The 24,326-nt window shown below is 43.0% G+C and overlaps 1 protein-coding gene across 1 annotated transcript; it reads left to right on the top strand.

The window, feature by feature from the left end:
- Window positions 1-2,093: 2,093 nt before the first annotated feature.
- On the top strand, window positions 2,094-20,285 carry GCM1 (glial cells missing homolog 1 (Drosophila)). Its single transcript, XM_015423976.1, has 5 exons — window positions 2,094-2,195; window positions 8,473-8,725; window positions 13,519-13,631; window positions 15,006-15,134; window positions 19,536-20,285. Exons 1-5 carry the CDS (start codon window positions 2,094-2,096, stop codon window positions 20,283-20,285), a joined length of 1,347 nt encoding a protein of 448 aa, XP_015279462.1.
- The last annotated feature ends 4,041 nt before the right edge of the window (window positions 20,286-24,326 follow it).

Here is a 24,326-nt window from a genome sequence, read left to right as displayed (position 1 = left end):
AAATGACCCCTGCATACAAGCATGGAGAAAAACATGCCTGGACCGGGATAGCCCAGGTTATCCCGATCGTATCAGATCTTAAAAACTAAGGCGGGCCAGCCCTGGTTAGTATTTGGATGGAATGATCTGGAACTAGGGGTGAGTAGTGTAGTGGCCAGGTTCACAGATGACACCACATTATTCAGGATGGTGAAAACCGAGGCTGACTGTGAAGAGCTCCAAAAGCTCCAATGTGGCAAATGAAGTTTAGTATTGGTAAATGTAAGGTGATGCACACTGGGATAAAAAATACCAACTTCAAGCTCTGAACTTGCTGAGACTGAAAAAGATCTTGGGGTCATAGTGGATAGCTCAATGAAAGTGTCAACTCAGTGTGCTGTAGTGGTGAAAAATGAAAACTATATTAGAGATTATTAGGAAAGGAATTGAAAATAGAATCGCCAATATTGTAATGCCCCTGTATAGATCTATGGTGCGGCCTCATTTGGAATACTGTGTACGGCTCTGGTCACTGTATCTTGAAAAGGACATTGCAGAGCTGGAAAAAGTACAGATGAGGGCAAACAAGATGATTAGGGGGTTGGAGAGCCTTCCCTATGAGGAAAGGCTAAAGAGTCTGGAACTTTTCAGTTTAGAAAAGAGAAAAGGAAGGGGGGACATGATAGAGGTTTATAAAATTATGCATGTTATGGAGAGAGTTGATAAAGAGAAATCTTTCTCCCTCTCCCAAAATATGAGAACTCAAGGGCATCCAATGAAGCTGATGAGCAGTATGTTCAGGATGGACAAAAGGAAATACTACTTTACACAGAGAGTGATTAAAATTTGAAATCCACTGCCAGAGGATGTAGTGATGGCCACAGGAACAACCATATTTAAAAGGGATCAGATAGATTCATGGAAGATAGGTCTATCAGTGGCTACTAGCCATGGTGACTGAGGGGAACCTCCACATCCAGAGGCACTAAGCCTTTGAATCCCAGAGCCAGGAGGAAGCATCAGGGGAAGGCCTCGGCCTCTATGCCCTGTTGTTGGCCGTCCAGGGGGACTGAGTGGCCACTGTGTGAGACAGGTTGCTGGACTGGATGGACTATTGGTCTGATCCAGGAGAGCTCTTCTTATGTTCTTATGTTCCAGTGAGACACACAGCACAATCTTATATGTGTTTACTTGGATGTAAGTTCCATTAATTCTATGATGCTTAGGATGAAGTAAGTGATCATAGGATTGCAGCCTTAGTTTTACCTTTAGCAGCATTCAGACCAGAATTTAAAACTTCCATGTAGTATCTTGTGACTGCTCCGCCAATGAGGGAGCCTCGTGACAGCAGAAGAGACCGATTCTGCCCATGCAAGATTCCTCATCCCAGAGGAAAGATCCAGTATTGAATGGAGTTGTAGGATTCAGCCCGCCGCATGTAAGCTACTAGGAAACAAGTGAACACATAGTAATAGCATTCTTGATTGCTTCAGCTTTAACAGAGCCGCCACCACGGTGTAGCACAGCAGAGTGGTTAGAATGTCAGACTAGGATCTAGGAGGCCCAGGTTTGTATCCCCACTCAGCCACCATGGAAGCTTGCTGGGTGACCTTGGGTTAGTCACTGTCTCTCAGCCTAACCTAAAAGGATATTGTTGAGAGGATAAAATGAAGGAGAAGAGGACAGTGTTGTAAACTGCTTTGGGTCCCCACCGAGGAGATAAGCTGGATATAAAGGTATCTAAATAAATAAGTAAACTTTATCAATATAACTTGTTCTTTGTTGGTGGGTTCAACTAGCCAGGTGCACACAGGCTCTTTAGCAGCTATAGCAAGGAATATCTTTTCCTGACTTCTGGCTAATACCCTCCCCAGAAGGCCACACACTTGTCTTGCAGCTATACTTTCCATTATCTCGGCTGCTTGCAACACTTTTAATGGAACAAGTTTTTCGAGCAAAAGAACACTGATTTTTATCTTTAATGAGCAGCCTATCATTTGGCTGCAGGAGAAAAGCTTCCTGGTTCTAAACCACTTGCGAACACTGGCTGCTCGACAACTCTGAGAGCTGACAGCAGAGCTTGCTCTCGCTAAGTCTTGGGGACGGTTTCTGAAATGCTGCGAGCTGCAGAAGATGTGAGCATGAAGCAGGAAGACTTGGCTTCCCAGGACAGAGACAGGATCAGCTGGGACATCAATGACATCAAGCTTCCTAAGGCACGTATCTGGGACGCTGAGCATACTTTTTGCAATTGCAAATATTTTCAACATATCTTTTAAAAACATTTTATTCTCTCCCCTTTCTGGGAATAGATACATTTGCTTAAGTTATTAATTCAGGTATATTACAACAGCAGCATACATGGCTTCATACAGCATAATGTCTTTCTCCTGAGGAACTATCCAATTGTCAACCCCTGTTACTTAGCACATCGTAACAAAATAAAATACGAAGCTCAACTGAAAGCTGTTGGAATCCAGTGGTGGTGGTGGGGGTTTGCCACTGATTCCATTGGGGTCATAAAATGTAGTCACCGAGTGTTTGTATCATTTCAACCTTGCAGGATTAGATTTAAAAATTAGATGAACCGATACTGTATTGGTCCTGGCTTCAACTGGACATAATGGGCTTGATTGCTTGTATGCTCATCCCAGGAATGGCGGGCCATCGTCTTAACTTCTTTGCATGTATTCTAGCAGGAATTGCTCGAAGTGGTTAAGAGCTCTCAGTAGCCTCTCACAACAGATTAAACTGAAGTTAACTGTAGAGAAGATCATTGACAATGAGGCTGGAATAAGTGTTCCACAGAAGAAAAGCAATAATATGCAAATATGCCAGGGCATGAGCTAGCCAAATCACAAATGTATCTAAACCCCATTGATTTCAGCACAGAAAGTTAAGCATATGCTTAAATCTCTCCCCACTGAAATCAATGAGATCTAAATATGTTTTATGCTGGCCGCCTTATGCCTTGTATATATGCTTTACACCTAGCTTTTGTTCATATATTACTTTGAGGGGGCTTTGGGGCATAGTACCTTTGCTGATGCTAAGCAGGTCTGGGTCTGATCAAGGCTCCCAGATGGGAGACGCCTTGGGACCCCCATGGACGTCATGTTGAGCTTCACGATGGAAGAAAACAAGGAGAAAAAATAATTAATAAATCTAATATGAAAGTGATGTGTTAGTGTTAGATACAAGGTTCCTACAAACAACACAGGTTCACCAAGAATGTTAACTGCTTTCTCCTAGCAACCACCCACCCATGTACCCACAAAGAGCTACTGGTCAGGGTTGGGGGACCCCTGAGAACAACTGTGTCATGTAGCATAGAGGGATGCCGCAAGAAGGAAAATTAACTAGGAAAAAACCTCAATACTTGTGATTTTGGCTAATTCTCCCTTCTCACTACCGACCTGTTACATGGCATAATGTTCTGGAGGGGCTCCCAACACTCAGAAGAGATGGGGGGGCACACTGGGCTCCAGAGGAAAACAAGAAAACTTTATCCCACTTTCTTGCTCCATTTGTGGAAGCTGGAAGCTTTGTATCCAATCCAATTTGTAGCCTTTGGAACTGTGATTCCATGCAAAATTTTCAGATTTATGGCATATATATTGATAATTACAGCACTTTGTAAAAACCACAGGAAAAAATGGTTTCTTCGTGTTTGTTAACTTGAATGGCTTTAATGAGAAACCTCACATTTTCACAATGCCAATTGGTGGTTAGGTAGTCTCACACAGCAGCTAACCACTAGCTGAATTATAGTGGCCAGCCACAATCCAATAGACGCATGCATGTGCACACACATTTTGGTGTTCCTTGCTCAGTAGTTGCTTCATACATAACGAGAAGCTGTTTGCTTAGACTCCAAAGCAGTTTGGAAAAGTTGTACAAAAGACTTTTTAAAAGGAAGCACTGCCTAGTTTCTTTCCTAGATATAGGGAAATACTCAGAAAATGTTGAATGCACAAGAAGATGATGTGGGAATACTCCTCTTTATTTTAGAATAATTACAATGCAGAGAGTTTCTTACTGGAACAAAACTATCCAGTTGTCCCCGGGAGACTTCTTTGACAGCTTAAACATGGGCCAGGTGTTTTGCTGCACCCTGGCTTGCAACCTGGAGCAGGTTTTTCCCCCAGAGCGTCTGTCCTCCTTCAGTCATTCTCCTTCCATGATTTCCCCTGGCTTGCTCCAGTATTTCCCAGCCCCGCTTTGCTTCAACCTTTCTGGATAAATCATAGTTCAGTTTATTCCCCATGTGGACAGGAAGGGGTGGCTTCCCAAACCTCCCCTCCCACCACCACACTATAGCAATATAATTAAAACTGACTTTTTAAAAAGCTGGGGAAAAGACCCCCGGGGAGGGGGGAGAAAGTGGCAGGCATGAGGGGATCTCATGGGAACCACAGAGAATATGGTTCAGGTGGATGCTCTGTTTCCCCAGCTCATGCCTCTGCGGTCACAGCAGCAATGAGTCCATAATATGGGACTACCCTAATATGCAGGCAGTCCTAGGTGAAGCAGAATCAAGCTATTTCTAAACCAGTGGACTCCTCAAACAAACAGTAGTGAGCAACCAACAATGCAATCCCAAATGGGATTAACGGTTTTTAAGCCCACTGACTTCAGTCCATTGACAATGGTATAATTCTGTTTAGGACTGCGCTGCAAGTCTTCCTGTCTGAAGTTAAGCAGCAAGGCCATCTTGATATGTACCTGTGTCATCCTAACGCCGCATTGTTCTTGTCTGAGGGATGCAACATAAATGGCAGCTCTTGTTATTACTTCCAACTGGTAGTTGTGGAAGGAACATACATAGCCTTCGGGAAGCTGCTAGGAGATGTATAAGGCATTAAGCAGCTTTATACATGGAAAGAACCAGGACACCTGGCAGTGGTGTGAGCAATTAATACATAACACAATAATGATGATGATGAGGAAGAGGAAGAGGAAGAGGAAGAGGAAGAGGAAGAGGAAGAGGAAGAGGAAGAGGAGGAAGAGGAAGAGGAGGAAGAGGAAGAGGAGGAAGAGGAAGAGGAGGAAGAGGAAGAGGAGGAAGAGGAAGAGGAGGAAGAGGAAGAGGAGGAAGAGGAAGAGGAGGAAGAGGAAGAGGAGGAAGAGGAAGAGGAGGAAGAGGAAGAGGAGGAAGAGGAAGAGGAGGAAGAGGAAGAGGAGGAAGAGGAAGAGGAGGAAGAGGAAGAGGAGGAAGAGGAAGAGGAGGAAGAGGAAGAGGAGGAAGAGGAAGAGGAGGAAGAGGAAGAGGAGGAAGAGGAAGAGGAGGAAGAGGAAGAGGAGGAAGAGAGAAGAAGAAGAAGAAGAAGAAGAAGAAGAAGAAGAAGAAGAAGAAGAAGAAGAAGAAGAAGAAGAAGAAGAAGAAGAAGAAGAAGAAGAAGAAACACCAGTAAATCAGGTAGCTTGAACCTCATTTTTTGGTTCTGTGTGTGCACTTCAAGAGGTCATAGCAGGACAAAGTTTCACAGGACTAGTTCATACAAAGTTACTCATGAAGCTGCCTTATACTGACTCAGACCCTCGGTCCATCGTCAGTATTGTCTACTCAGACAGGCAACACCTACTGCCTGGACTAGTTCAAGGTATGTTTTCACCCTCATCCAAGTAAGGTGCTACCCCCACTTTCCACCACCCCCCCCCAATTAATTCTCAAACAGCACAACATGATATCTTGGGGAAAAACATAGTTTCCTGGAAGATAAATTTATTTTAATGCATTAAATAAGACTTTTAAACCATTCCACGGTATTGGGGCTCGTATCCTAAGCAGAGCGAGTCCTTCCCCACATTCCCCCATTCAAATTGGGAGGAGGGGGATTTGATAGGAATCTCCTGAGGTGGCAAAGCTGTTCTGTCAGAGGAGCTGCTGCCTTTGTCTTTGTAGCTTGAGGCATCTGAATGGCTGCTGCAATAGCTCCGTCCCCTCAACAGATGACAGATTTCTTGAAACAGGCATCATAGCTGAATAAGAATGTGTCAGTAGATGTAATTGTATTGTCTAGGGCTTAAACAAAGACAGCACATTCTTTACCCACAACAGGTACTGAATTAGTATAGGATAATCAGGGATAGATCCAGTTTGGTGTAGTGGTTAGGGTGTCAGACTAGGATCACCATCATCATATCACCCTATTCCCAGCTTACGCCGGGCTCTGGACAATGTACACGAGGGCTTAATGCCATAAAAACATATAAAACATTAAAATTCTACAAACAATTTAATGAAACTAAAAGTCCAAATAGAGTCCATGATGATGGCATCCTGGAAGAGTCATTAATAATGTTCTCTTGAATAGAGAGAGGAGCAACTGTGAATGAGTCTATTGTCCTGGGCCTCTGCTCTATCAGGCACTTCCAGGGTGGAAACTAGGGTTGCCAACCTCCAGGTGGTGGCTGGACATCTCCCGCTATTACAATTGACCTCCAGGGAACATAGATCAGTTCACCTGGAGAAAATGGCCACTTTGGAAGGTGGACTCTATGGCATTATACCCCATTGAAGTCCCTTTCATCCCCAAATGTCGCCCTTCTCAGGCTCCACCCCCAAAACCTCCAGGTATTTTCCAACACAGAGCTGGCAACCCTAGTGGGAATTGGGCAAATTCCACCTCTGTAGCTCACACGTGTGGTAGTTGCTCGATCAGGGAGTTCAGTATCTGCGGGTGTAAGGAGGCAGAGCAGGAAAATGTCTTTCCAGGAATCCATCCTCTTTAATTTCAGCCCTTTGCTTGACTAGAAAGCAGAACAAATGCTGTTTTACTGGGCTAGTCAAGTGCCAGCAAACGAATGTGGCCTCATTCTAGTCAAGCAGAAGGTTAAAGTGAGAGACCCTACCCTAGATTCCTAGAGAGGCTTCTACTCGCTGCTCAGTTCCGCAGGCTGCTTGTTTGCTCTTGCATGAGTGCAAAATGCTGTGGTTTAGTGACAGAGCACCTTCTTTTGCTGCTCAGTTCTGCAGGCTGCTTGTTTGCTCTTGCATGAGAGCAAAATGCTGAGCCTTCCACTGCTCTCAGAGTCCAAAGGCTTGTGTCTTGACCAGTGTGAGCAGTGCCCCCCCCCCTTATGTCACCTGAGCAGACAGGGGAGGAGCTGTGGTTTAGTGACAGAGCACCTTCTTTGCATACAGGAGGTTCCAGATTCAATCCCTGCCGTCTTTTACTAAAAGCATCAGGTAGTAAGTGGTATAAAAGACCCAAGAGCGCAGAAAGCTGCTGCAAAGTCAAAGCAGACAATGTCCACTTCTTCTTCCACTGTCCACATCTAGACTGGTCAAACAGTTTATATTTTTTCTTATAATTTAAGGGCAGACTTCACCAACTGTCTTTGAAATGGAAAAATAACTTAGGCAGATCATGATAAGGAGGGCGGGAAGGGTTGCATCAAAGCTTAGTACTCATGGCCCTTTCTTACAAGCCAGCGAAATGCTGATTGCCACTTTGGGGTAAGGCAGCAATTTTTCTCCAGGCCAGTTTGGTCAGTGATCCTGGAGGGTTTTTTGCCATTTTCTGGGCATGGAGCAGGGGTCACTGGGTGTGGGTGGGTGTGTGGGGGGATATTTGTGAATTTCCTGCATTGTGCAGGCGGTTGGACTAGATGACCCTGGAGGTATCTTCCAAGCAGGCCCGTAGCTAACGTGGGACCCACGGGACCCGGCCCCCTTGCGTTTCTTCTGGGCCACCTCCCTCCTGGGGTGGGCCGCTTTCCCCTTCCGGCTGCTTCCCTCCCAGCTTCTCGAGGTCCTGATCAGCTCAGCTGCAGAGCAGATCAGCTTCACTCCTCCCAGCACCTTAAGCGATGCATGCACTTTGGGACTTGGCGATTTTAAAAGCGGCAGAGCGAGAGGCGCAACTGGCTGCCCCTCTCCTGGTTTAGGAAGGCCCCCCCCCCCAACAAGCCCTCTTCAAACACATACGGTGTGGCCTGACTAAGGGGACGTTGCTTGGAAATAAGACCTAGGGCAATTCTGCATCTAACATTCCCTCCTCATTTTTTCAACGGGGAGAAAAAAGTGCCGGTGAATTCAGCAGCAGTGGACCTGGCCGGGGTGAGGCATCCTGGGGGAGCCGGCTGTCTGGGGAGCCACCCCCTGTCTGTCCATGTCAGTCCACCCCGAGAGGGAGGGAGGCGGGGAAGCTCAGCAGGGCGCTCGCTGGTGGCCAGTTGCCCAGGGAGGCAGAGGGAGAGTGCCCTGGCGCGCCCGCAAGACTCAAGGGTTCATCTGCGGTGCAAGGGCTGTCCCTGCTGTTGGCAGCGGTGCTCTCCTCCCCTCTCAGTTGCAGCCAGTTCCACCAATTAAATCAAAGTTAATTGAATTAACTTTGATTTAATTGGCTGGTGGCCCCCCCGGCCCCCTCCCCCCAAACTCCTTAGCTATGGGGCTGCTTCCAACTCTATGATTCTATGAAGAAAAAACATTTACCCACATGAAGTTGCCTCAGTTAAAAATAGAACATTGTTTGGGTTCTTTTGCAGGATGTGAAGCAAGTTGACTGCTTTCAAGAGTGGCCAGATTCTTACGTAAAATGCATCTATAGCAGCGATGACAAAAATGCTCAGCGGCACCTGAGCAGCTGGGCCATGAGGAACACCAACAATCACAACTCACGCATCTTAAAGAAGTCCTGCCTTGGTGTGGTTGTCTGTAGCAATGATTGCTCAACCCCTGATGGGAGGAAGATGTATCTGAGACCAGCCATATGCGATAAAGCCAGGCAAAAACAGCAAAGTACGTATGGCTCTGGAAAGAGGACCGCATTCCTTATTTTGCCACTCGTATTCCATAGGCATGAGACCCAGGAAGCACCTAGAAGGCAAGCAAATCCCACTTGGGACCAATAGAGTTTCATTCTTTGATACTAGGTAGTCTGACTGGCCTTGGCATCATGGCTTAGTGGGTGCAATGTTGGATTAGGACAGGGGAGACTCAGGTTTGAGCCCCCACTTTGCCATGAAACTTGTTGGGTGACTGTGGAATAGTCACTTGCTTCAAGCCTAAGCTACCCGACAGGGTTGCCACATAAAGTGAAGGAGATGAGAACAACACATGCAACCCTGAGCTCCTTGGAATAAGGACAGGACAAAAATGTACTAAATAAATACATAATAGTGCCAGTCAACAGAGCACACATTGTAGTATGTCAGCCTGATCCTGTGCATGTATACCTGAAAGTATGCCCCACTAACTTCCATCATGCTAATTCCCAGGTAAGTATATATGGACTGATCCTAAGGATTGGGTAAGTCCCACAGAGTAGGGATAGGCATGAACCAGGAAAATGTGGTGTGGTTTGGTTCGTGTTTCATGGAGCATCCGGTTCCCAAACCAGGAACCATCATGAACGTTTAGCCACCAGACAAACCAGTACCATTTGTGAGGTTTGTGATGCAGTAGAATCTCCCCCCTGCATGCTAGAGATACCAAACTTGCAGGGTATCTCTGGCTGACTGTCCTCTAACTGCTTTCCAGGTTTGGTGAGGGTTGGATTTATGGGGTCTGAGATGCTCCCCCCCCCCCAGAAAGTGCTCCCAGGAAAGTGTTTTCTGGAGAAATGACAGGCATAGATTCAGGAGGTTCAGGAGTGTATAGAACGGATCCTGTGCAAGCTAGAAACATCAAAGTCACAGGGGACCTCCCCTGGATGCTCCTCTATACACTCTCCAAGTTCTGCTACCCCCTGTTGCTTTGAACTTTGGTAAACATTTCGATTGAGCGTAGATAGCCTGTCTGGAAATGTATCCATACACAAACCGCTTGAAAGTTCATGGAAAGTTTGTGCTGATTGACCTGCCACAAACTTCAGTTCACAAACCATGAATTGCCCAAAATTCATCCTGAACTCAGTTTGTGCCCATCCCTACCACTGAGATCAATGAAACTAGTATGTGGATGTCTTACACTCCAACTTGAAGCACCCTTGCTTGAAAGTAAGTCCCAGTTAAATTAATGGGATTAGTTATTATTAGTGTATAGGCTGCCTTTCAACTGAAAGTCCCCAAGGAAGTTTACAACACAATAAAAATCAATAAAAGTCCAGTAATATACAACAGAAATTTAGTTCAAATACAATTGAAATATATAAAATCAATAGAAATCAATAAAATACCATAAAAAGCAGCCTGTGCATCAACTTGCAGTAAAAATTCAGGCACAATCACTGAGATGGATACATTTCACAACTGATGCTACTCACATGAAGTCCTATGATATTACTTTTAGAGAGGCACAGCCCATATGATACCCAGCAGGATGGTATTTTCTTCTGACACTCTGTGGCTGATTTCCTCACCCTCCTAAGTGAGGTGGGAAGCTTCTGTTGGATTGTGTCCTGTCTATCTAGAATTGGTGTGTCAGTCTCACAGATGTTTGTCTGAATCCAAGCAGCTTCAGGGGATATGGAATGGATGCATTGAAATGTGCAAGTGCTGCATTTATGCCAATCAATTATGTCTAAACAATGTAGATGAGCTTAATTACATTAATTTCTACAGGGAATTCTTGCTCTGCTTATTAAGCATTTTAGCTAGACACCAATGCTACTGCAACAGCATCAAGATAACAAAACAAGCATATTCAGAGTGATATATTAGCAGCAATACAAACCAGGGTATTTGAAAACTGAAGCAAACCACCTACTCTTTAGCTTAAATACTGTAATTAAAATTAACCATCAAACAATTTCATAAAAAGTTCCCAGCCTACATTATAAATTGAAGGCTGATTGTTAATGGAATTTAAACAATATAAAATACATCATTTGCTTCATTATAAAATTCAGAAGTCCAGAAAGTTAACGTTCGATAATACGTGAAAGAAACTTTTTTAGTAGGGACAGGGCGGGGTTAAAACCAATAAAGTGTTGTATGAAATTCTGTATTTTAATAGAATTGTAACACACAGCCAGCCCTGGTTTTGATGTCAGCTCTGATTTCTTCTTAAATGCTGGCTGGATCTGAAAATCTAATGGATGACCTTATTAGAACCAATAAAACACAGTTAAAGTTTTGGATTAACAGAGATTTAGTAAATGCGGGGTTTTTTGTTTAAAAGGATTTCTTGAAAATAAAGTAAGTTGGATATTGATTGCTTTAATTGTAATTTAATTGGAAACTGTAAAATTTATGACAATAGCAAAAGAAAAATTAATTCCCTTCATGAAGCTGGGATAATATTAATCATCTGAAGCAATTTTGGGACCTTTGAAACTGAATCTTTCCCAAAGAAAACTCATTTAGCTGAAAAAAAATTCAAATTCATTGTACTCATAATAAGTTAGTGAGATCAGGTGCATTTCTGATTGTGAAATAAAGAACTGAAATCAAACAATCCTGAGCTTGAGAATTGCAATTCAAAGCACACTTGGGAGGTAAATCACAGTAAAATCAGCTCTGTCTACAGTACATTCCACTTTCTTTTTCTTTTTGCATTTTTTTTATTAAAGAACTGAGTTACAAATAAAGATTACAATTTTAGCTAATAATGCATGCATACATTCTTATATCACAATTTCTTATTTTGTTTTTCTTTTTTATAGATGTACATATACTTTCTTAATTGCTTTAATAATCTACAATAAAAGCTTCTTTCTTTCTTCTGTCTCTTCAGTTCTTCTGTCTTCTCAGTATCTACCTATGCTACATTTTAAGTATTTTAAGCAAAACTTTCAACAAAACCACAAAATTAAAACAAAATACACAGGCTCAAAACCGATCATAGTATTTCTTTCTCTATTCTTCTCTGAACCTGAGTTCAGTCCAAGGGAGGCCCGTGGGCTGAAAGGACTTAACCTTTCACCCAAGGACTGAGTTTAGTTGTAATTGGTTTCAACTCCTTATCTTGAGGAATTCTGGTGGAAGATCAGGAAACACCTGTATCTTTATATCTTGATATTCCAAACCATTTTTTCTCTCGCCTGTTTTAATATCCGTTGTCTGGTTCTGAAGTCCTTAAAAACTACAACAATGTCTTGATAATAAACTGAAGTATTAATTGCTTCCTCTCGTTGTCTGCCCACTCGATAAGCCTTTTGAATTAAAGGAGCCACTCCTTCCTCCAGATTTAAAATGCCAGCCAGCCAATTAGCAATAACATTTTTTAGTTCCGTTCCTTCTTCAACATTTGGTTTAAATCCTCTGAATTTCAGATGCAACTCACGGGAATGATAATCCAAAGAAAAAATGTGTTCTCTAGCCCATAAATCAGGGGAATTACAGGCAGTTTGTTTCTCCAACACAGATACCTTCTTTAAAGCGTCTTCAGCTGTTTGCTTAGTTTGCTTAAACTGTTCTTCTAATTCATCCATACGCTGGAATGCTAGCTTTAGCATTTCCACAATGTCCATTCTTAACTCTTGTCATTGTTTAGCCAAGGCTTCTAAAAGAAAGTTTGTTGTAAGAGTAGTCCCTTCCCTATCAATATTTCCCAAGGAGGTTCCAGCTTCATCTTCAGCTTGAGCAAAAAACTCTGTCAAAGAAGGTATGTTATCCATTTTTTGCTTTGCCTTCTGCTTCCCCTTCTTATCTTTCCTTGGAGGCATGTTTGCAGAATCTCAAATAAATTCAAAAGGGTTGAAAATAATAAATTAAGAGCGAACAGACGGCGAGCTGTGGGTAATGGCTACCAACCACCATGGGTTGTAGCCCCGCCCCCCCATTCTACTTTCTATGGACAGTTGTTTACACTGATCCAATGCCCTAATCCTGACTCGGAAGAAAATCCTTTTTTTTCTGAATACCAGGCTCTTGCTATCATTCATTGTATGGAATCCAATAGCTAAGTAAACTCTTCCATATTCACACAAATACTTCTCATGACATCATTTTATAACAGCTCCTCATACTCCTGACAAACTGCTCATACCGACCTTTAATGGCTTAATGGCTAGAAACAGGAGTCTGAAGCTTTTCATAGCATGGACGTAGATAACATCACTTGGTAAATACATCCATAAGTGCCCTCAAGTTGCAACTGGCGTGTGGTAACCAAAGCAGAGGTGGTTTTCCAGTGCTTTCCTCTGCAGAGCCTTCTGAGTAGCCTTGCATCCAAGTATCAATCCTGCTTAGGTTTCAAGATCTGATGAGATCAAACTATACCATGCCACCTTCCATCCCACCTGGTTAATAACCCATTAACCTGCAGGATGTTTTTCTCCAAGCCTCCTGGCTACCTTACCAACATAGCATGAGAGGCTGAAACCAGACTTGAAAATCAGGAAACCTTCCTTCTTCTCATTCACCAACTATACATACTTGAAAATGCTCTACATGTACACATTGGATCTCAATCAATATATTTAGGGTCACAGTAGCAGCACTGATTCAAAGCATGCTTACTTGGAAGTTTCTTTGAATTCAGTGATAATTCCAAGCATATGGAAGTCAGAATGAAAAATGGTTGATCACTGGCCATGGACATCAATGGCAGCTTTGTCTTGTGTAAATCTCTTTTATCCAGCCAGAATAAATGTGTGCATAAAACAAAAGTTGCTTGAGGGGAAATATTAAACAGTGCACTTTTAACAGGGAAATCCTGTCCTAACTGTAATGGGCCTTTGAAGCTTATTCCCTGTCGAGGCCACGGTGGTTATCCTGTAACCAACTTCTGGAGGCATGAAGAACCATTTATATTTTTTCAGGTTGGTAAAGAATTGTTTGATTTATTCAAAGGCAGACTATTGTTCTAGCTGAACTCTATCTTTATGGTGAGCACTGCAAACACGTTTCCATTGACTGCATGGGAACCTAAGAAACTGTATGTGGCACCTCAAGTAAATGACCCAGAAAACCTGTCCAATCATACAGGGTGTCCACTAGGTTTTGTTAATTCAGGACCTCTGTTTTGGCTCACACCAACTGGTCTGTAGAATTAAACACAGGAAAGCTTCAATGCTGTATGACCACTGCTAGCCATGAACAGCTTCAGAAAGCATTAAATAAGTACTAGAAAAGGAAGGAAATGTGAGCTATGGTTATAATAGCAGTTCGGTTGTCAGATAAACAGGAGGGAGAAGATACAAGCCACTGAGTGGTCTTTAATTACAGAGAATGAAATCCTCAGTACACTTTCTTGGGATTAAGGCCTATTAATTTAGATAGAATTTACTTCTGAGTAAGCATGCACAGAATCACACTTTAATTCACTTGACCTCAATATCTCTATCCTCAGGAGTGTAACTGACCACACTTTTTAAAACAATAAAGTGTATGACCAACTATATAGCCATTTACATTTAAGAATATTGCTCAGACAAATATATCCTTGGGGAAATGCAGGAAAATGTTTGCTAGAGACCATATTGCCAGAATCAGAATCCCAATCCCATGCATGTTTCCTTAGAAATAAGTATCACTACCTTCCATGGGACTTACTATCAAGAAAGTGTGCTGAGCTCCTTAAAGAAAAAGTTAAGACAAGAATGTATAGATATTTATGCTGTAATTTCTCAAGCACCCAGGACATTTTTTTAAAATGCTTATTAGGATTATATAGGCCGAGTTCAGACTGGCAGTTTGGCCCGATATAGGCACGTTTCAGAAATGTTTCACAAATGGATTAAAGGGGCCGTTCACACAGGCACATCTGTCGGTTGTTCCCCAGCCGTACTCAACCCGTCTCGTAACACTTCCTTCCCGAGTTTAAAAGATACCAGATGAAAGTGGTATCAAACCCTGGTAAGCGCGGTTATCCCATGTCCATCCTGCACCAACAAAGTGTGAATGCCAAAAGCCACAGGTTTTCCTCGTGCACGTATGCGCATATGTGCATAAGTGCATATCTTCAGATTGCCAAAAAGAAAGCCGCACCTTACAGCCATGCCTCCGTCAGGGGTGGGGCAACAGTGTGAACACTCCCTTACACCTCCTCCCCTGTATGCTCCCATATCAGTCGGTGCAGTGTTTTGCCACGACTCCCGCTCGCTTCAAACTGCCAGTCTGAACTCAGCCATAGTGAATCTGATATTGACAGCTTTTGGTTTTATATTTCTTTTCCCATTGGTTACTTTCCAAAGTCCAAGGGTACTCACAATCACCCAAGGCCAGAAACAAAGTTAGAAGCGGAAGCAAGAAGATCAATACAAAAGGCACATACAGCTGTTCTACTCGCATCCCCAAGACTTAAACGAAGCAGGGATATCGAGGTAACTGTCGTTTTTTATTGACTAGTAGGGCAGGAGGGAGAAAGGGCTTTCAAACTGCAAGGATCCCTAGAACATGCAGGGAAGAACAGAAAAATAGTCCACTTGGAGTGAATAGCAACCATGCGCCAATATGAGAAAAAGCAAAAGGGTGCACTTCAAGGACTGAAATTTTGGAGGGCTAACCCTTCTCCTGGCCCTGGTGCCCCAGCCATTAATCAAGGCTGTCTCTTTATCCAATCATCCCATTCCTTGCTTTCATTTCTGGGTCATGCAAGGGTGTTATGGAATGGTGGGAGCAGAGCAGAATGGTGGATCCTGGTTTTTATATATCTTGAATGTTCTGGATCTTAGCATTGGTATACTTACTGGACTGGGTCCAGACTAAAATTTCTTCGGGGGGGGGGGCATTTTGGCCTGTAGGAGGAAGGGTGCGACAGGAAAATTGTGCTTCTGTCTGTGGAAATGGTAGGCAGATCCAAGCAACTGATTTCATTATTGTTTCACGTTTCTTTCTTGCACAAAGCTTCACAACATGGGGACTGGAGCAAACTATGACTTTCTTCCTGGACGCTGCAGCCTCATTCTACCACTATATTGCAATTGGGCAAATCTGTGCAGAGAAACAGGAAAGCAAAACTTTTTCATAACAAAAGCATTGACAGGAGACATATAGCCTGCAGGTTTTACATTTTCTCCCACTGCTTTGCAGTGATTGAATCTGAACCTGCTTTATTTACCCTAAACCAAGTCCTGCTGTTTTCAATTGGACTTAAGCCCATCTAACTCTCTCTGATCCTTCTGACAGCAACTAGTTACAGTGAGGATTCTGATCTCAGGTGAAGAGCAGCTTTTTAAAATGCAGAAAGACACTCCACTGTAATGTACCACAAAGACCTTCTCAAATATATTTTATGGTCTAAAAATAGAATGGGCTATAATTAGATGGTCTTTCAACATTTCCCCTGGGGCATCACCTTGCTCTTTAACTGGGAGGGGCTCTAAAGAATGCACCACCAAAGGAATGTCTTCATACAAAAAGTCCCAGTGCACAGAAAGAATCCTGTGCTGTACCTTATTTCTACAAATAGTAATTTACCAACATTATAGGAGTATACAAAAAAAGAAAAAGAAAGTTAGTCTTTTAACACTGACACAATGAGAAAGCATTTGGGGGGGGTTGACCCTTTTATAATTGTAATCCAATAACTGAAGCATTTGAAGCAAACTCATGGTGACACACCCAATGAAAGATGTTTAGAAAATCTTCTGTGTTCCCTTCTCTCAGTACACAACATGGAGAACCAGTGTAAGACTGAGACCAGAATACAAGGCTCCAATTTTAGCTCCTTTCTAAAGCTCACATACTGGGTGTCCTTGGACCATTCATAACATTTCTACATCAAAAGTATCTCACAGGGTTGTTATTAGGAAGGATAGTCCCAAATATGCCAGTAAGGGACCCAAGAATTTTACCTACATCCCTCTTGTGGCACCCCAAATGTGACTACTTATTGGCAAAACAGCTAGGGTTGCCAATTCTGGGTTGGGGGATTCCTGGAGATTTGGGAATGGAGGCTGAGGAGACTGGGGTTTGGGGAGGAGAAGGATCTCAGCGGGGTATAATGCCATAGAGTCTCCCCTCCGAAGTGTCTATTTTATCCAGGGGCACTAGTCTCTGGCATCTGTAGATCAGTTGTAATTCTGGGAGATCTCCAGGCCCTACCTGAAGGTTGTATCAATATAAAGACACTCCGTGAATGAATTACAAACAAAAGCAGAAAGATTACATTGTGCAAAACAATTCAAACAGTTTTAAATATTTGTTAAAGTTCAACAAACCCTTATATATTCTTAAAGAGCTAGGATCAAAAAGTACTTGATACAAAGGGAAAACTCAAGTAAAGTCCACAAATCCTTTGTCTAAAGACAAACTTCAGGAGAGCAAAGGTTCTATGTCTTGTATGAGCAGCAGCTATACACGGCTGGCTTCACGGCCGCGTTCACGTTTTGCTTCTTCAGATAGCTGGTACTCTTTAGCTGTGAAACTGAAAATATATTTTTATGTCACATCCACCAAATTACAACATATTTACTACATCCCCAGTTTTTGCCTACTAGGACTTTTAAAAAACCAACCAATAAAAATACATTACTCAGCTTCAATTCTTTCCACCCGGCACACTTAAGACACAATATTCCCTTTTCACAACTGCAAAGAATAAATAGAAATTCTACTAGGGAAAATGATTATTTGCAGAACTCTGAACAACTCCTCTGTGCCTTTAGGAATGGGGGCTATCCTTCAAATGTGTTACTTAGAGCTAAGGAAAGGGTTGAACTATGTGAGAGAAAATCCTTGTTTGAGAAACCAATTCTTTCTGCTTTTGTTCTTAATTCATTCACGGAGTGTCTTTATATTGATACAATCTCCTCCCATGAGCTCTCATTTTGATATACAACCTACCTGGAGGTTGGCAGTCCTAAAACAAAACATAAAAGTGGTGGTCCAACTTCAAAAGTAAGCCACAGTCTCTGTTAACTGCCACCACCCTATAATCAGGAATGAAGGCAACTGTAAATTCTTTGTTTAGATTATGACCAGGATAAGTTTCAGTCACCTCCTACAGCAATACCTTTAACATGGTAAGAACATAAGAACATCCCTGCGGGATCAGACCAATAATAATCCATCTAGTCCAGCATAGTTCCACACAGTGGCCAAACAGTTGCTCTGGAGGGCCAACACACAGGGCATAGAGATCAAAGCCTTTTCTTGAAGCTGCCTCCTAGAATTGGTATGCAAACGTTTACCACATATATGGGAAAGCATGAGATTAGTTTAATATTTAATAAGAGCACTTATACATTTAAATATCTGTATACAGGTGTTGATGCAGACATATGTCTTAAAGACAGGCAGATAAAGCAATACTGACACAAGCTAAGTACTGCTTATATGTAGTCCCCGTAATGATTGTGGTGGCTACTTCAGGTACTACCATTTATAAGGAAAATAATCTTGGCTGCACAATGGAAAAATATGTTTTAGAAACAGAGAGAAAAAATCATTTGAATTAGAGTGCCTTTGGAGACTAGACATGACACAAGGAGATTTGCAAATGGATCCTGCCAGCATTTTAAAAGGCAAATAGTTACCCCACTGGACCTTTTCAGGCTATGATGGGATGAAAGGGAACAGAGGTTTTAAGTTTTTCCCCTCTTGAGGTTTTATGGATTGAGGAACCAACTTCTACCAGGACTGTTGCTAGTCCTTGAATGGAAAGAAAGGTAGAAAGTGGAACAAAGCAAATAGTGGCCTGAAATACACAGGCCTGAGGAAACAAAAGGTGACACAGGTTGTGGTCACACGAGCCAGAAAAAATGGGGCTATTTCCTCCAGAGGAATTTGACCCCAGTTGCACAATCACACAGTCTTTGGAAGCTGCGGGCATAGCCCGCCACTGCGTGATCAGACGCAACCACAGGTGAGCCAGGGTTTTTTTTTGGCATTTGCTTCCAGTGCGCTTATACGAGAAATTGATGAATCACATCTCCGCACTGAGGGCTCCCTATGGAGTTTGCGATGATGTGCATACTGAGAAGAGGGAAAAAACAATGGCACGGAGTTGGGATGGCCTGATCAGACCATCCTGACACCATGAGAGCGCGCTGGAGCGATCAGACAGGGGAAAGTTCGTCCGTGGCCCATTTTCTACCAGATTTTCCCCGGTGTCTTTTAACTCCACTTCTGCGGTGGAGCAGAACAGGTTAGTGTGGTGGGTGTAATCGTGGAAAATGCCAGAGAGAGAGAGAGAGAGAGAGAGAGAGAGAGAGAGAGAGAGAGAGAGAATTCAGAAAAACAAGACAAGAAAAGGACAAAAACAGGCCTATAGAAAGAGATAGCCCTGACCTAGATAGTCCAGGCCAGCCGGATCTCATCAGTTCGTGAAAGTTAAGCAGCATCAGCCCTGGTTAATACTTGGATGGGAGACCTCCAAGTAAGTCCAGGGTTGCGACACAGAGACAGGCAATGGCAAACCACCTCTGCAAACCATACAGGGTCACCAATAAGTCAGCTGTGACTTGACAGCAAAAAAAAGAGAAAACAGTAAGATATAAGAGGACTGCGCATTACCGGTAGTGTTTCATAGAAAAGTAAGGAAAGGAGTTAAGAGAAAAAGACACCAAGGGAGTTTAGGATTGACAGGGGAATTGTGCTAGTTGTCATGTCTCAGTAGCCTTTTGATCTGGCCATCTTACGAGGAGGCAGGGCTGCTCATCCACCAATTATGTTGCCTCAGGCTTCTGGATCAGTAGTACTGATCAGTTCTGTAGTACTGAGATAAACTGGCGTTCAATTTAGTTCCATAATTTTGTGATGTGTTGTTTTTCCCCCTTAAGTTTCTGACAGATGACATGCAGAGCCAGGACACATTACCACTGATCGTTTCTAAGCAAGAAGAATTGTTGTCACAGGACAGTTTCAGTGGACCCTTCAGAGACAAAGACTCTGAAGAGCAAGTGCTCAATAATTATTTACCACTCATTGAAGGCTACAGTTTTGGGAAATCATCTTATCTAATAGAGCATGCTCAGGTCATGGGCTGTGACAGACTCTTGAACAAATGTCAACAGATTGGAATCATGGAATATGATAGCAGAGACCCAACTGAACCCCCGGACTCTGCCTACTCCGAATGTGGGGAGCAACAAAGCTGGAACAAAAACATGGAGCTAGGCAGAAACCCACTGGCAGACAAACATCACAATGGTACAACTACATTTCTGTCAGGTCTGCACTGTGAAACATTAGGCTCACTAAATGCAGTTGATTTTGGCATTTCACATGCTCCTGAAATTCCACCTATAGTAAAGGTTGGCTGCCACCCATTAAGGTCTAATGCAAATATGTTTGGAGAAGACACGTATGAAGGAAAACCATACCTGAATTACAACAACGGCAACATCCCTTCTTCCTTCTGCCAACTTTCCCCAGAAGATCCTTACCTCATTGCAGAAACTGCCCATCACTATTACCAGAATGCCTTGCCAGTGAAAGAAAACGAATGGCACACCGAAGATGAGAGGAAATACATGAACCTGGATCACTGCAACAATGAGGTGTTTTTTAACCTCTTCCCTTTACGGTGACGCCATGTTATCATCTCCTTGTTGGTACTTCCCAGCAATGAGGCAGGTTCCCTGTCACCTGCACTTTGAATAATAATAACAGCTACCAGGGTGGTGGTGTAAATGGAGCAGCTGATGTTGCTGTACTGTAGCCCCCCTCGGGCGCCACACTATTATGTAGGTCTACTCAGGTAATGCAGCTAGACATGGATGGCAGATGATTAAGGGCAACTCACAGGTACTCGCCATTCTGCATACATTGGCAGCAGAAGGACTTCTGATCAGATATTTTATATTAACATTGAACCATTCTATTTTACTCCTGGAGACTACCTTAGTTATTTAGGGAGGAAGTGGAGGTAGGCCACACTTTTTTATTTAAACAAGCAAATAACGGTTTGCATACTGGGGAGGAGAAGCATCAATGAACTTCTCTTGGGTGTAAAAAGTTTGCTTCCTTTCAACGTGTAAGGTTAGCTACTGAAAATGCAGGCTATCATTCATACCCCAAACCATTGTAAACAGTATCATTACTGACGTGGGCAGTGATCCTATGGGAGCTCAGATTTCTCTACAACATAGTTTTCTACAGAATTTGCTTAGAAAAGCCAATGTATTGACAAATATGAAGTGTCCTTAAACTGGTTGAAGTTCAAATAGACTAATAGAAAGGGGTCATTGATCCTGCAGTCAATAGAAACCTCATTTTTAATTTTCATCACCACCAAATTTTCGAGTCATTAGAAACTGCCTTAATTAGACATAAGTTGTATTTTCCCCCACATCCCCGATTTTGTCATATCTTACCCTTGATAGGGCTGCAAGTTAGCCGCCACATAAACTGGCATTTGTACACAGCATGGTGTATTCTTATAGTCTTGAATGGCACTGGAATACACAGATAATTTACTTGGAATAGAATCCATTGTGTGTGGATTCTGAGAAAGCCAATGTTTCCTGTCTGGGGCCTGTAACCACGGGAATATGGTCTTTACCACATGTCTCCTGGTCATGAAAACCTAACCAATGAAACAATTATGTCCCAAGTTCTAATAATGAAATAAATCAGTACTTTGGAACTAAACACTGGGCTGTGGTTTGGGATATATTGCTTTGGATATATATTGTGGGATATATTGTTTCCACACATAGAACCTGAAGATTTCTCCTGCCTGGTAGCTTTCCAGACTATCCAGATAAACTGATGTGTAGTGTTGTAAATTTTTATTGTTACAACACTGGGAAGAGAGCACAAACTGAGTAACAGTAAAATATTTTATGGCACATCACACTGTACCATTATTTGGCTTCTGCCAATTGGGCTCCAGCCAATATAATTTGTCTTTTTATTTCCATGTCTTCACCTCTTTAGAGCCCCTCTGCCTTTGCCTCTCTGTTCAAGTAATTTCTGACTGGGAAAACAATGCAGTCAGCTGAAGGGTGGCATTTAAGTGATATTGGTGGGCGGTGGATAAGCTGGATTTATGGGATGTTTCAAAATATATATTGCAATTTGTGAAATGTATGAGCCTGTAGTTGTGTTTGTAACTGCACACTGCTGGTTCTGGGCTTGATTGTTGTCTTTCTAGCTACAGGCAAAAAGAAAAAGATGTAGTTAGTCTGTCAAGTGCTACTATAGCACCAGATAACCCCACATTTTCTGAATTTTACTACATTTTGTGAAATCTATAACTATCATTACCTACACAGACAGAACAAGAGAGAGACTGAACACTTCTGTAACTCTGTAGAACTGAATTTTTAGAAAAATGCAATAAAATGGCTTTAAAGTATGGTGCTCCCAGTCATAAGTAAATTCCCTAACATGGAAAGTGTTAACAACATTTGCCCTACAACTAGTTTGTCTTTATGCATAGCTTGGAAACCTCCAAAATGAGTCATTGCTGGAGATGGCATATTGGACTACAAACACTAATACATGCTAATACTTAGTTGTCTAATACTCAGCAAATGTAGCTTGTACTGTGTAATCATAGACATGTTACTGATAGAATCATAGAACGTTAGAGTTGGAAGGGACCTTGCAGGTCATCGAGTCCAACTCCCTGCACTCTGCAGGAGCATAGCCAAAAGATAGCCCTACCACATACCTGAAAGATGGTCGTCCAGCCTCCGCTTGAAAACGTCCAGTGAAGGAGCATCTACCACCTCCCGAGGCAGACTGTTCCACTGCTCAACCACTCTTACAGTTAGGAAGATTTTCCTGATATTTAGCCAGTAACGACTCCCTTGTAATTTCCACCCATTAGATCTAGTCTTGCAATCCGGAGCAAGAGAGAATAGATCTGCTCCATCTTCTACATGACAGCCCTTCAAATACTTGAAAACTGCAATCGTGTCCCCTCTAAGCCTTCTCTTTCCCAGGCTAAACATACCCAACTCTTTCAGCCTTTCCTCATAAGACTTGGATTCCAACCCTCTCACCACTTCTGAACACGCTCGAGCTTGTCAACATCCTTCCTAAAATGCGGTGCCCAAAACTGGGCCTGACCATAGCAGAATAGAGTGGACCTATCACCTCCCATGTTCTGGACACAATGCTTCTGCTAATGCATCCTAAGATTGCATTAGCTTTCTTCACAGCCACATCGCACTGCAGGCTCATGTTTAGCTTGTGATCAACCAGAACACCCAGATCCCTTTCACATGTGCTGCTGTCAAGCCAAGTCCCTCCCATTCTATATCTGCGCCTTTGATTTTTTGTACCTAAGTGTAGGACTTTGCACTTCTCTCTATTGAAATTCATTTTATTTGTCTCAGTCCACTGTTCCAGCTTATCTAGATCATTTTAAATCCTGACTCTGTCTTCTTCAGAATTAGCAATCCCACCCAGCTTCGTGTCATCTGCAAATCTGATAATCATCCCCTCTATGTCTTCCTCCTGGTTATTTATAAAAAACATTGAACAACACCGGGCCTAGGACCGAGCCCTGTGGCACTCCACTCGAGACTCCCCTCCACGTGGACGCAGAGCCATTTATGAGCACTTGTTGGGTACGATTTTACAACCAACCATGAATCCATCCAACAGTTGCACCATCCAGCCCACACTTAACCAGCTTTTCCTCAAGGATATCATGGGAAACTTTGTCAAGATAGCCCATGGAAATCTCTGCTCCCAGTCCCCAAATGCCGCGATACATTCTATTGTTTGAGAACTCTTCTATGGGTTTATACCACCTATCTCCTACTTCTCATACCCTAATGTACCCTGCCTATGACCTTCTCCAGCTTCACTCAACCATTTGAAGGTCTTTTGCTTCCTGAGACATCCTTGCTGCTTCTTATGACAGGAATGGCCTCCCAGACCCCCTTTAATGATGGCACCTTCAACTATGGTTGCCAACTACTTACCGCGAATTGGCAGGGGACACATGGTTTCTGGCCAGAACATTCCTGCGTGTAATGCACCCGTGCCCCACTATGCTATCGCCCAGACATGACGCCAACATGCTGGGCACGTAGCTGGGTGACGCTTTGGCAATAGGGCTGAAAACGCGATGGTACCATCGAGTTTTCAGCCCCATTGCCAGAGCGTCACCCGGCTACGTGCCCATTGAGTTTTCATCGAGCGTCGCCCGGCTACATGGTACCATCGAGTTTTCAGCCCCATTGCCAGAGCATTGCCCGGCTACATGCCCAGCGTGCTGGCATCACATCTGTGCGACAGCATAGTGCGGCACAGGTGTTTTCTGCACGGGAATGTTCCTGCCAAGAACTATGTGTCCCCCACCAATTCTCGGTAAGTACTTGGCAGCCCTACCTTCAACCCATCTTTTTCATGATGCACACACACTCTTCTGAAGTTAAGGAAGTGTTGAGGATATGAACACATATTCCTCCCATATTTATCCTGACCTCCTCCTTCCTCTCCTCTCTTTGTTGTCTCTCTTGCATCAGATTTTTTTAAATCATGAGGTTCCTTGCAGTAGGGACCAGTCTTCTTTGACTCTAAAGTGCCATCCACAGCATGTCCTGTCTTTTTATTACTTCACTGAAAGTATTGGTTTAATTCTCAGCAATAAGCATTACATATGATAT

Source organism: Gekko japonicus, unplaced genomic scaffold, assembly GCF_001447785.1.
Source record: "Gekko japonicus isolate JY-2015 unplaced genomic scaffold, Gekko_japonicus_V1.1 scaffold391, whole genome shotgun sequence".
Taxonomy (NCBI): domain Eukaryota; kingdom Metazoa; phylum Chordata; class Lepidosauria; order Squamata; family Gekkonidae; genus Gekko; species Gekko japonicus.
Note: the sequence above shows the minus strand (reverse complement) of the source record. Positions and strands in the feature narration are given on the sequence as shown.

Excerpts from the sequence above, each read along its gene's own strand:
- GCM1 (XM_015423976.1), top strand. The coding sequence starts at position 2,094 with ATGCTGCGAGCTGCAGAAGATGTGAGCATGAAGCAGGAAGACTTGGCT. Across the intron at positions 8,726-13,518 it reads AGCCAGGCAAAAACAGCAAA|GGAAATCCTGTCCTAACTGT; the intron begins GTACGTATGGCT and ends CACTTTTAACAG. Across the intron at positions 15,135-19,535 it reads AACGAAGCAGGGATATCGAG|TTTCTGACAGATGACATGCA; the intron begins GTAACTGTCGTT and ends TTCCCCCTTAAG.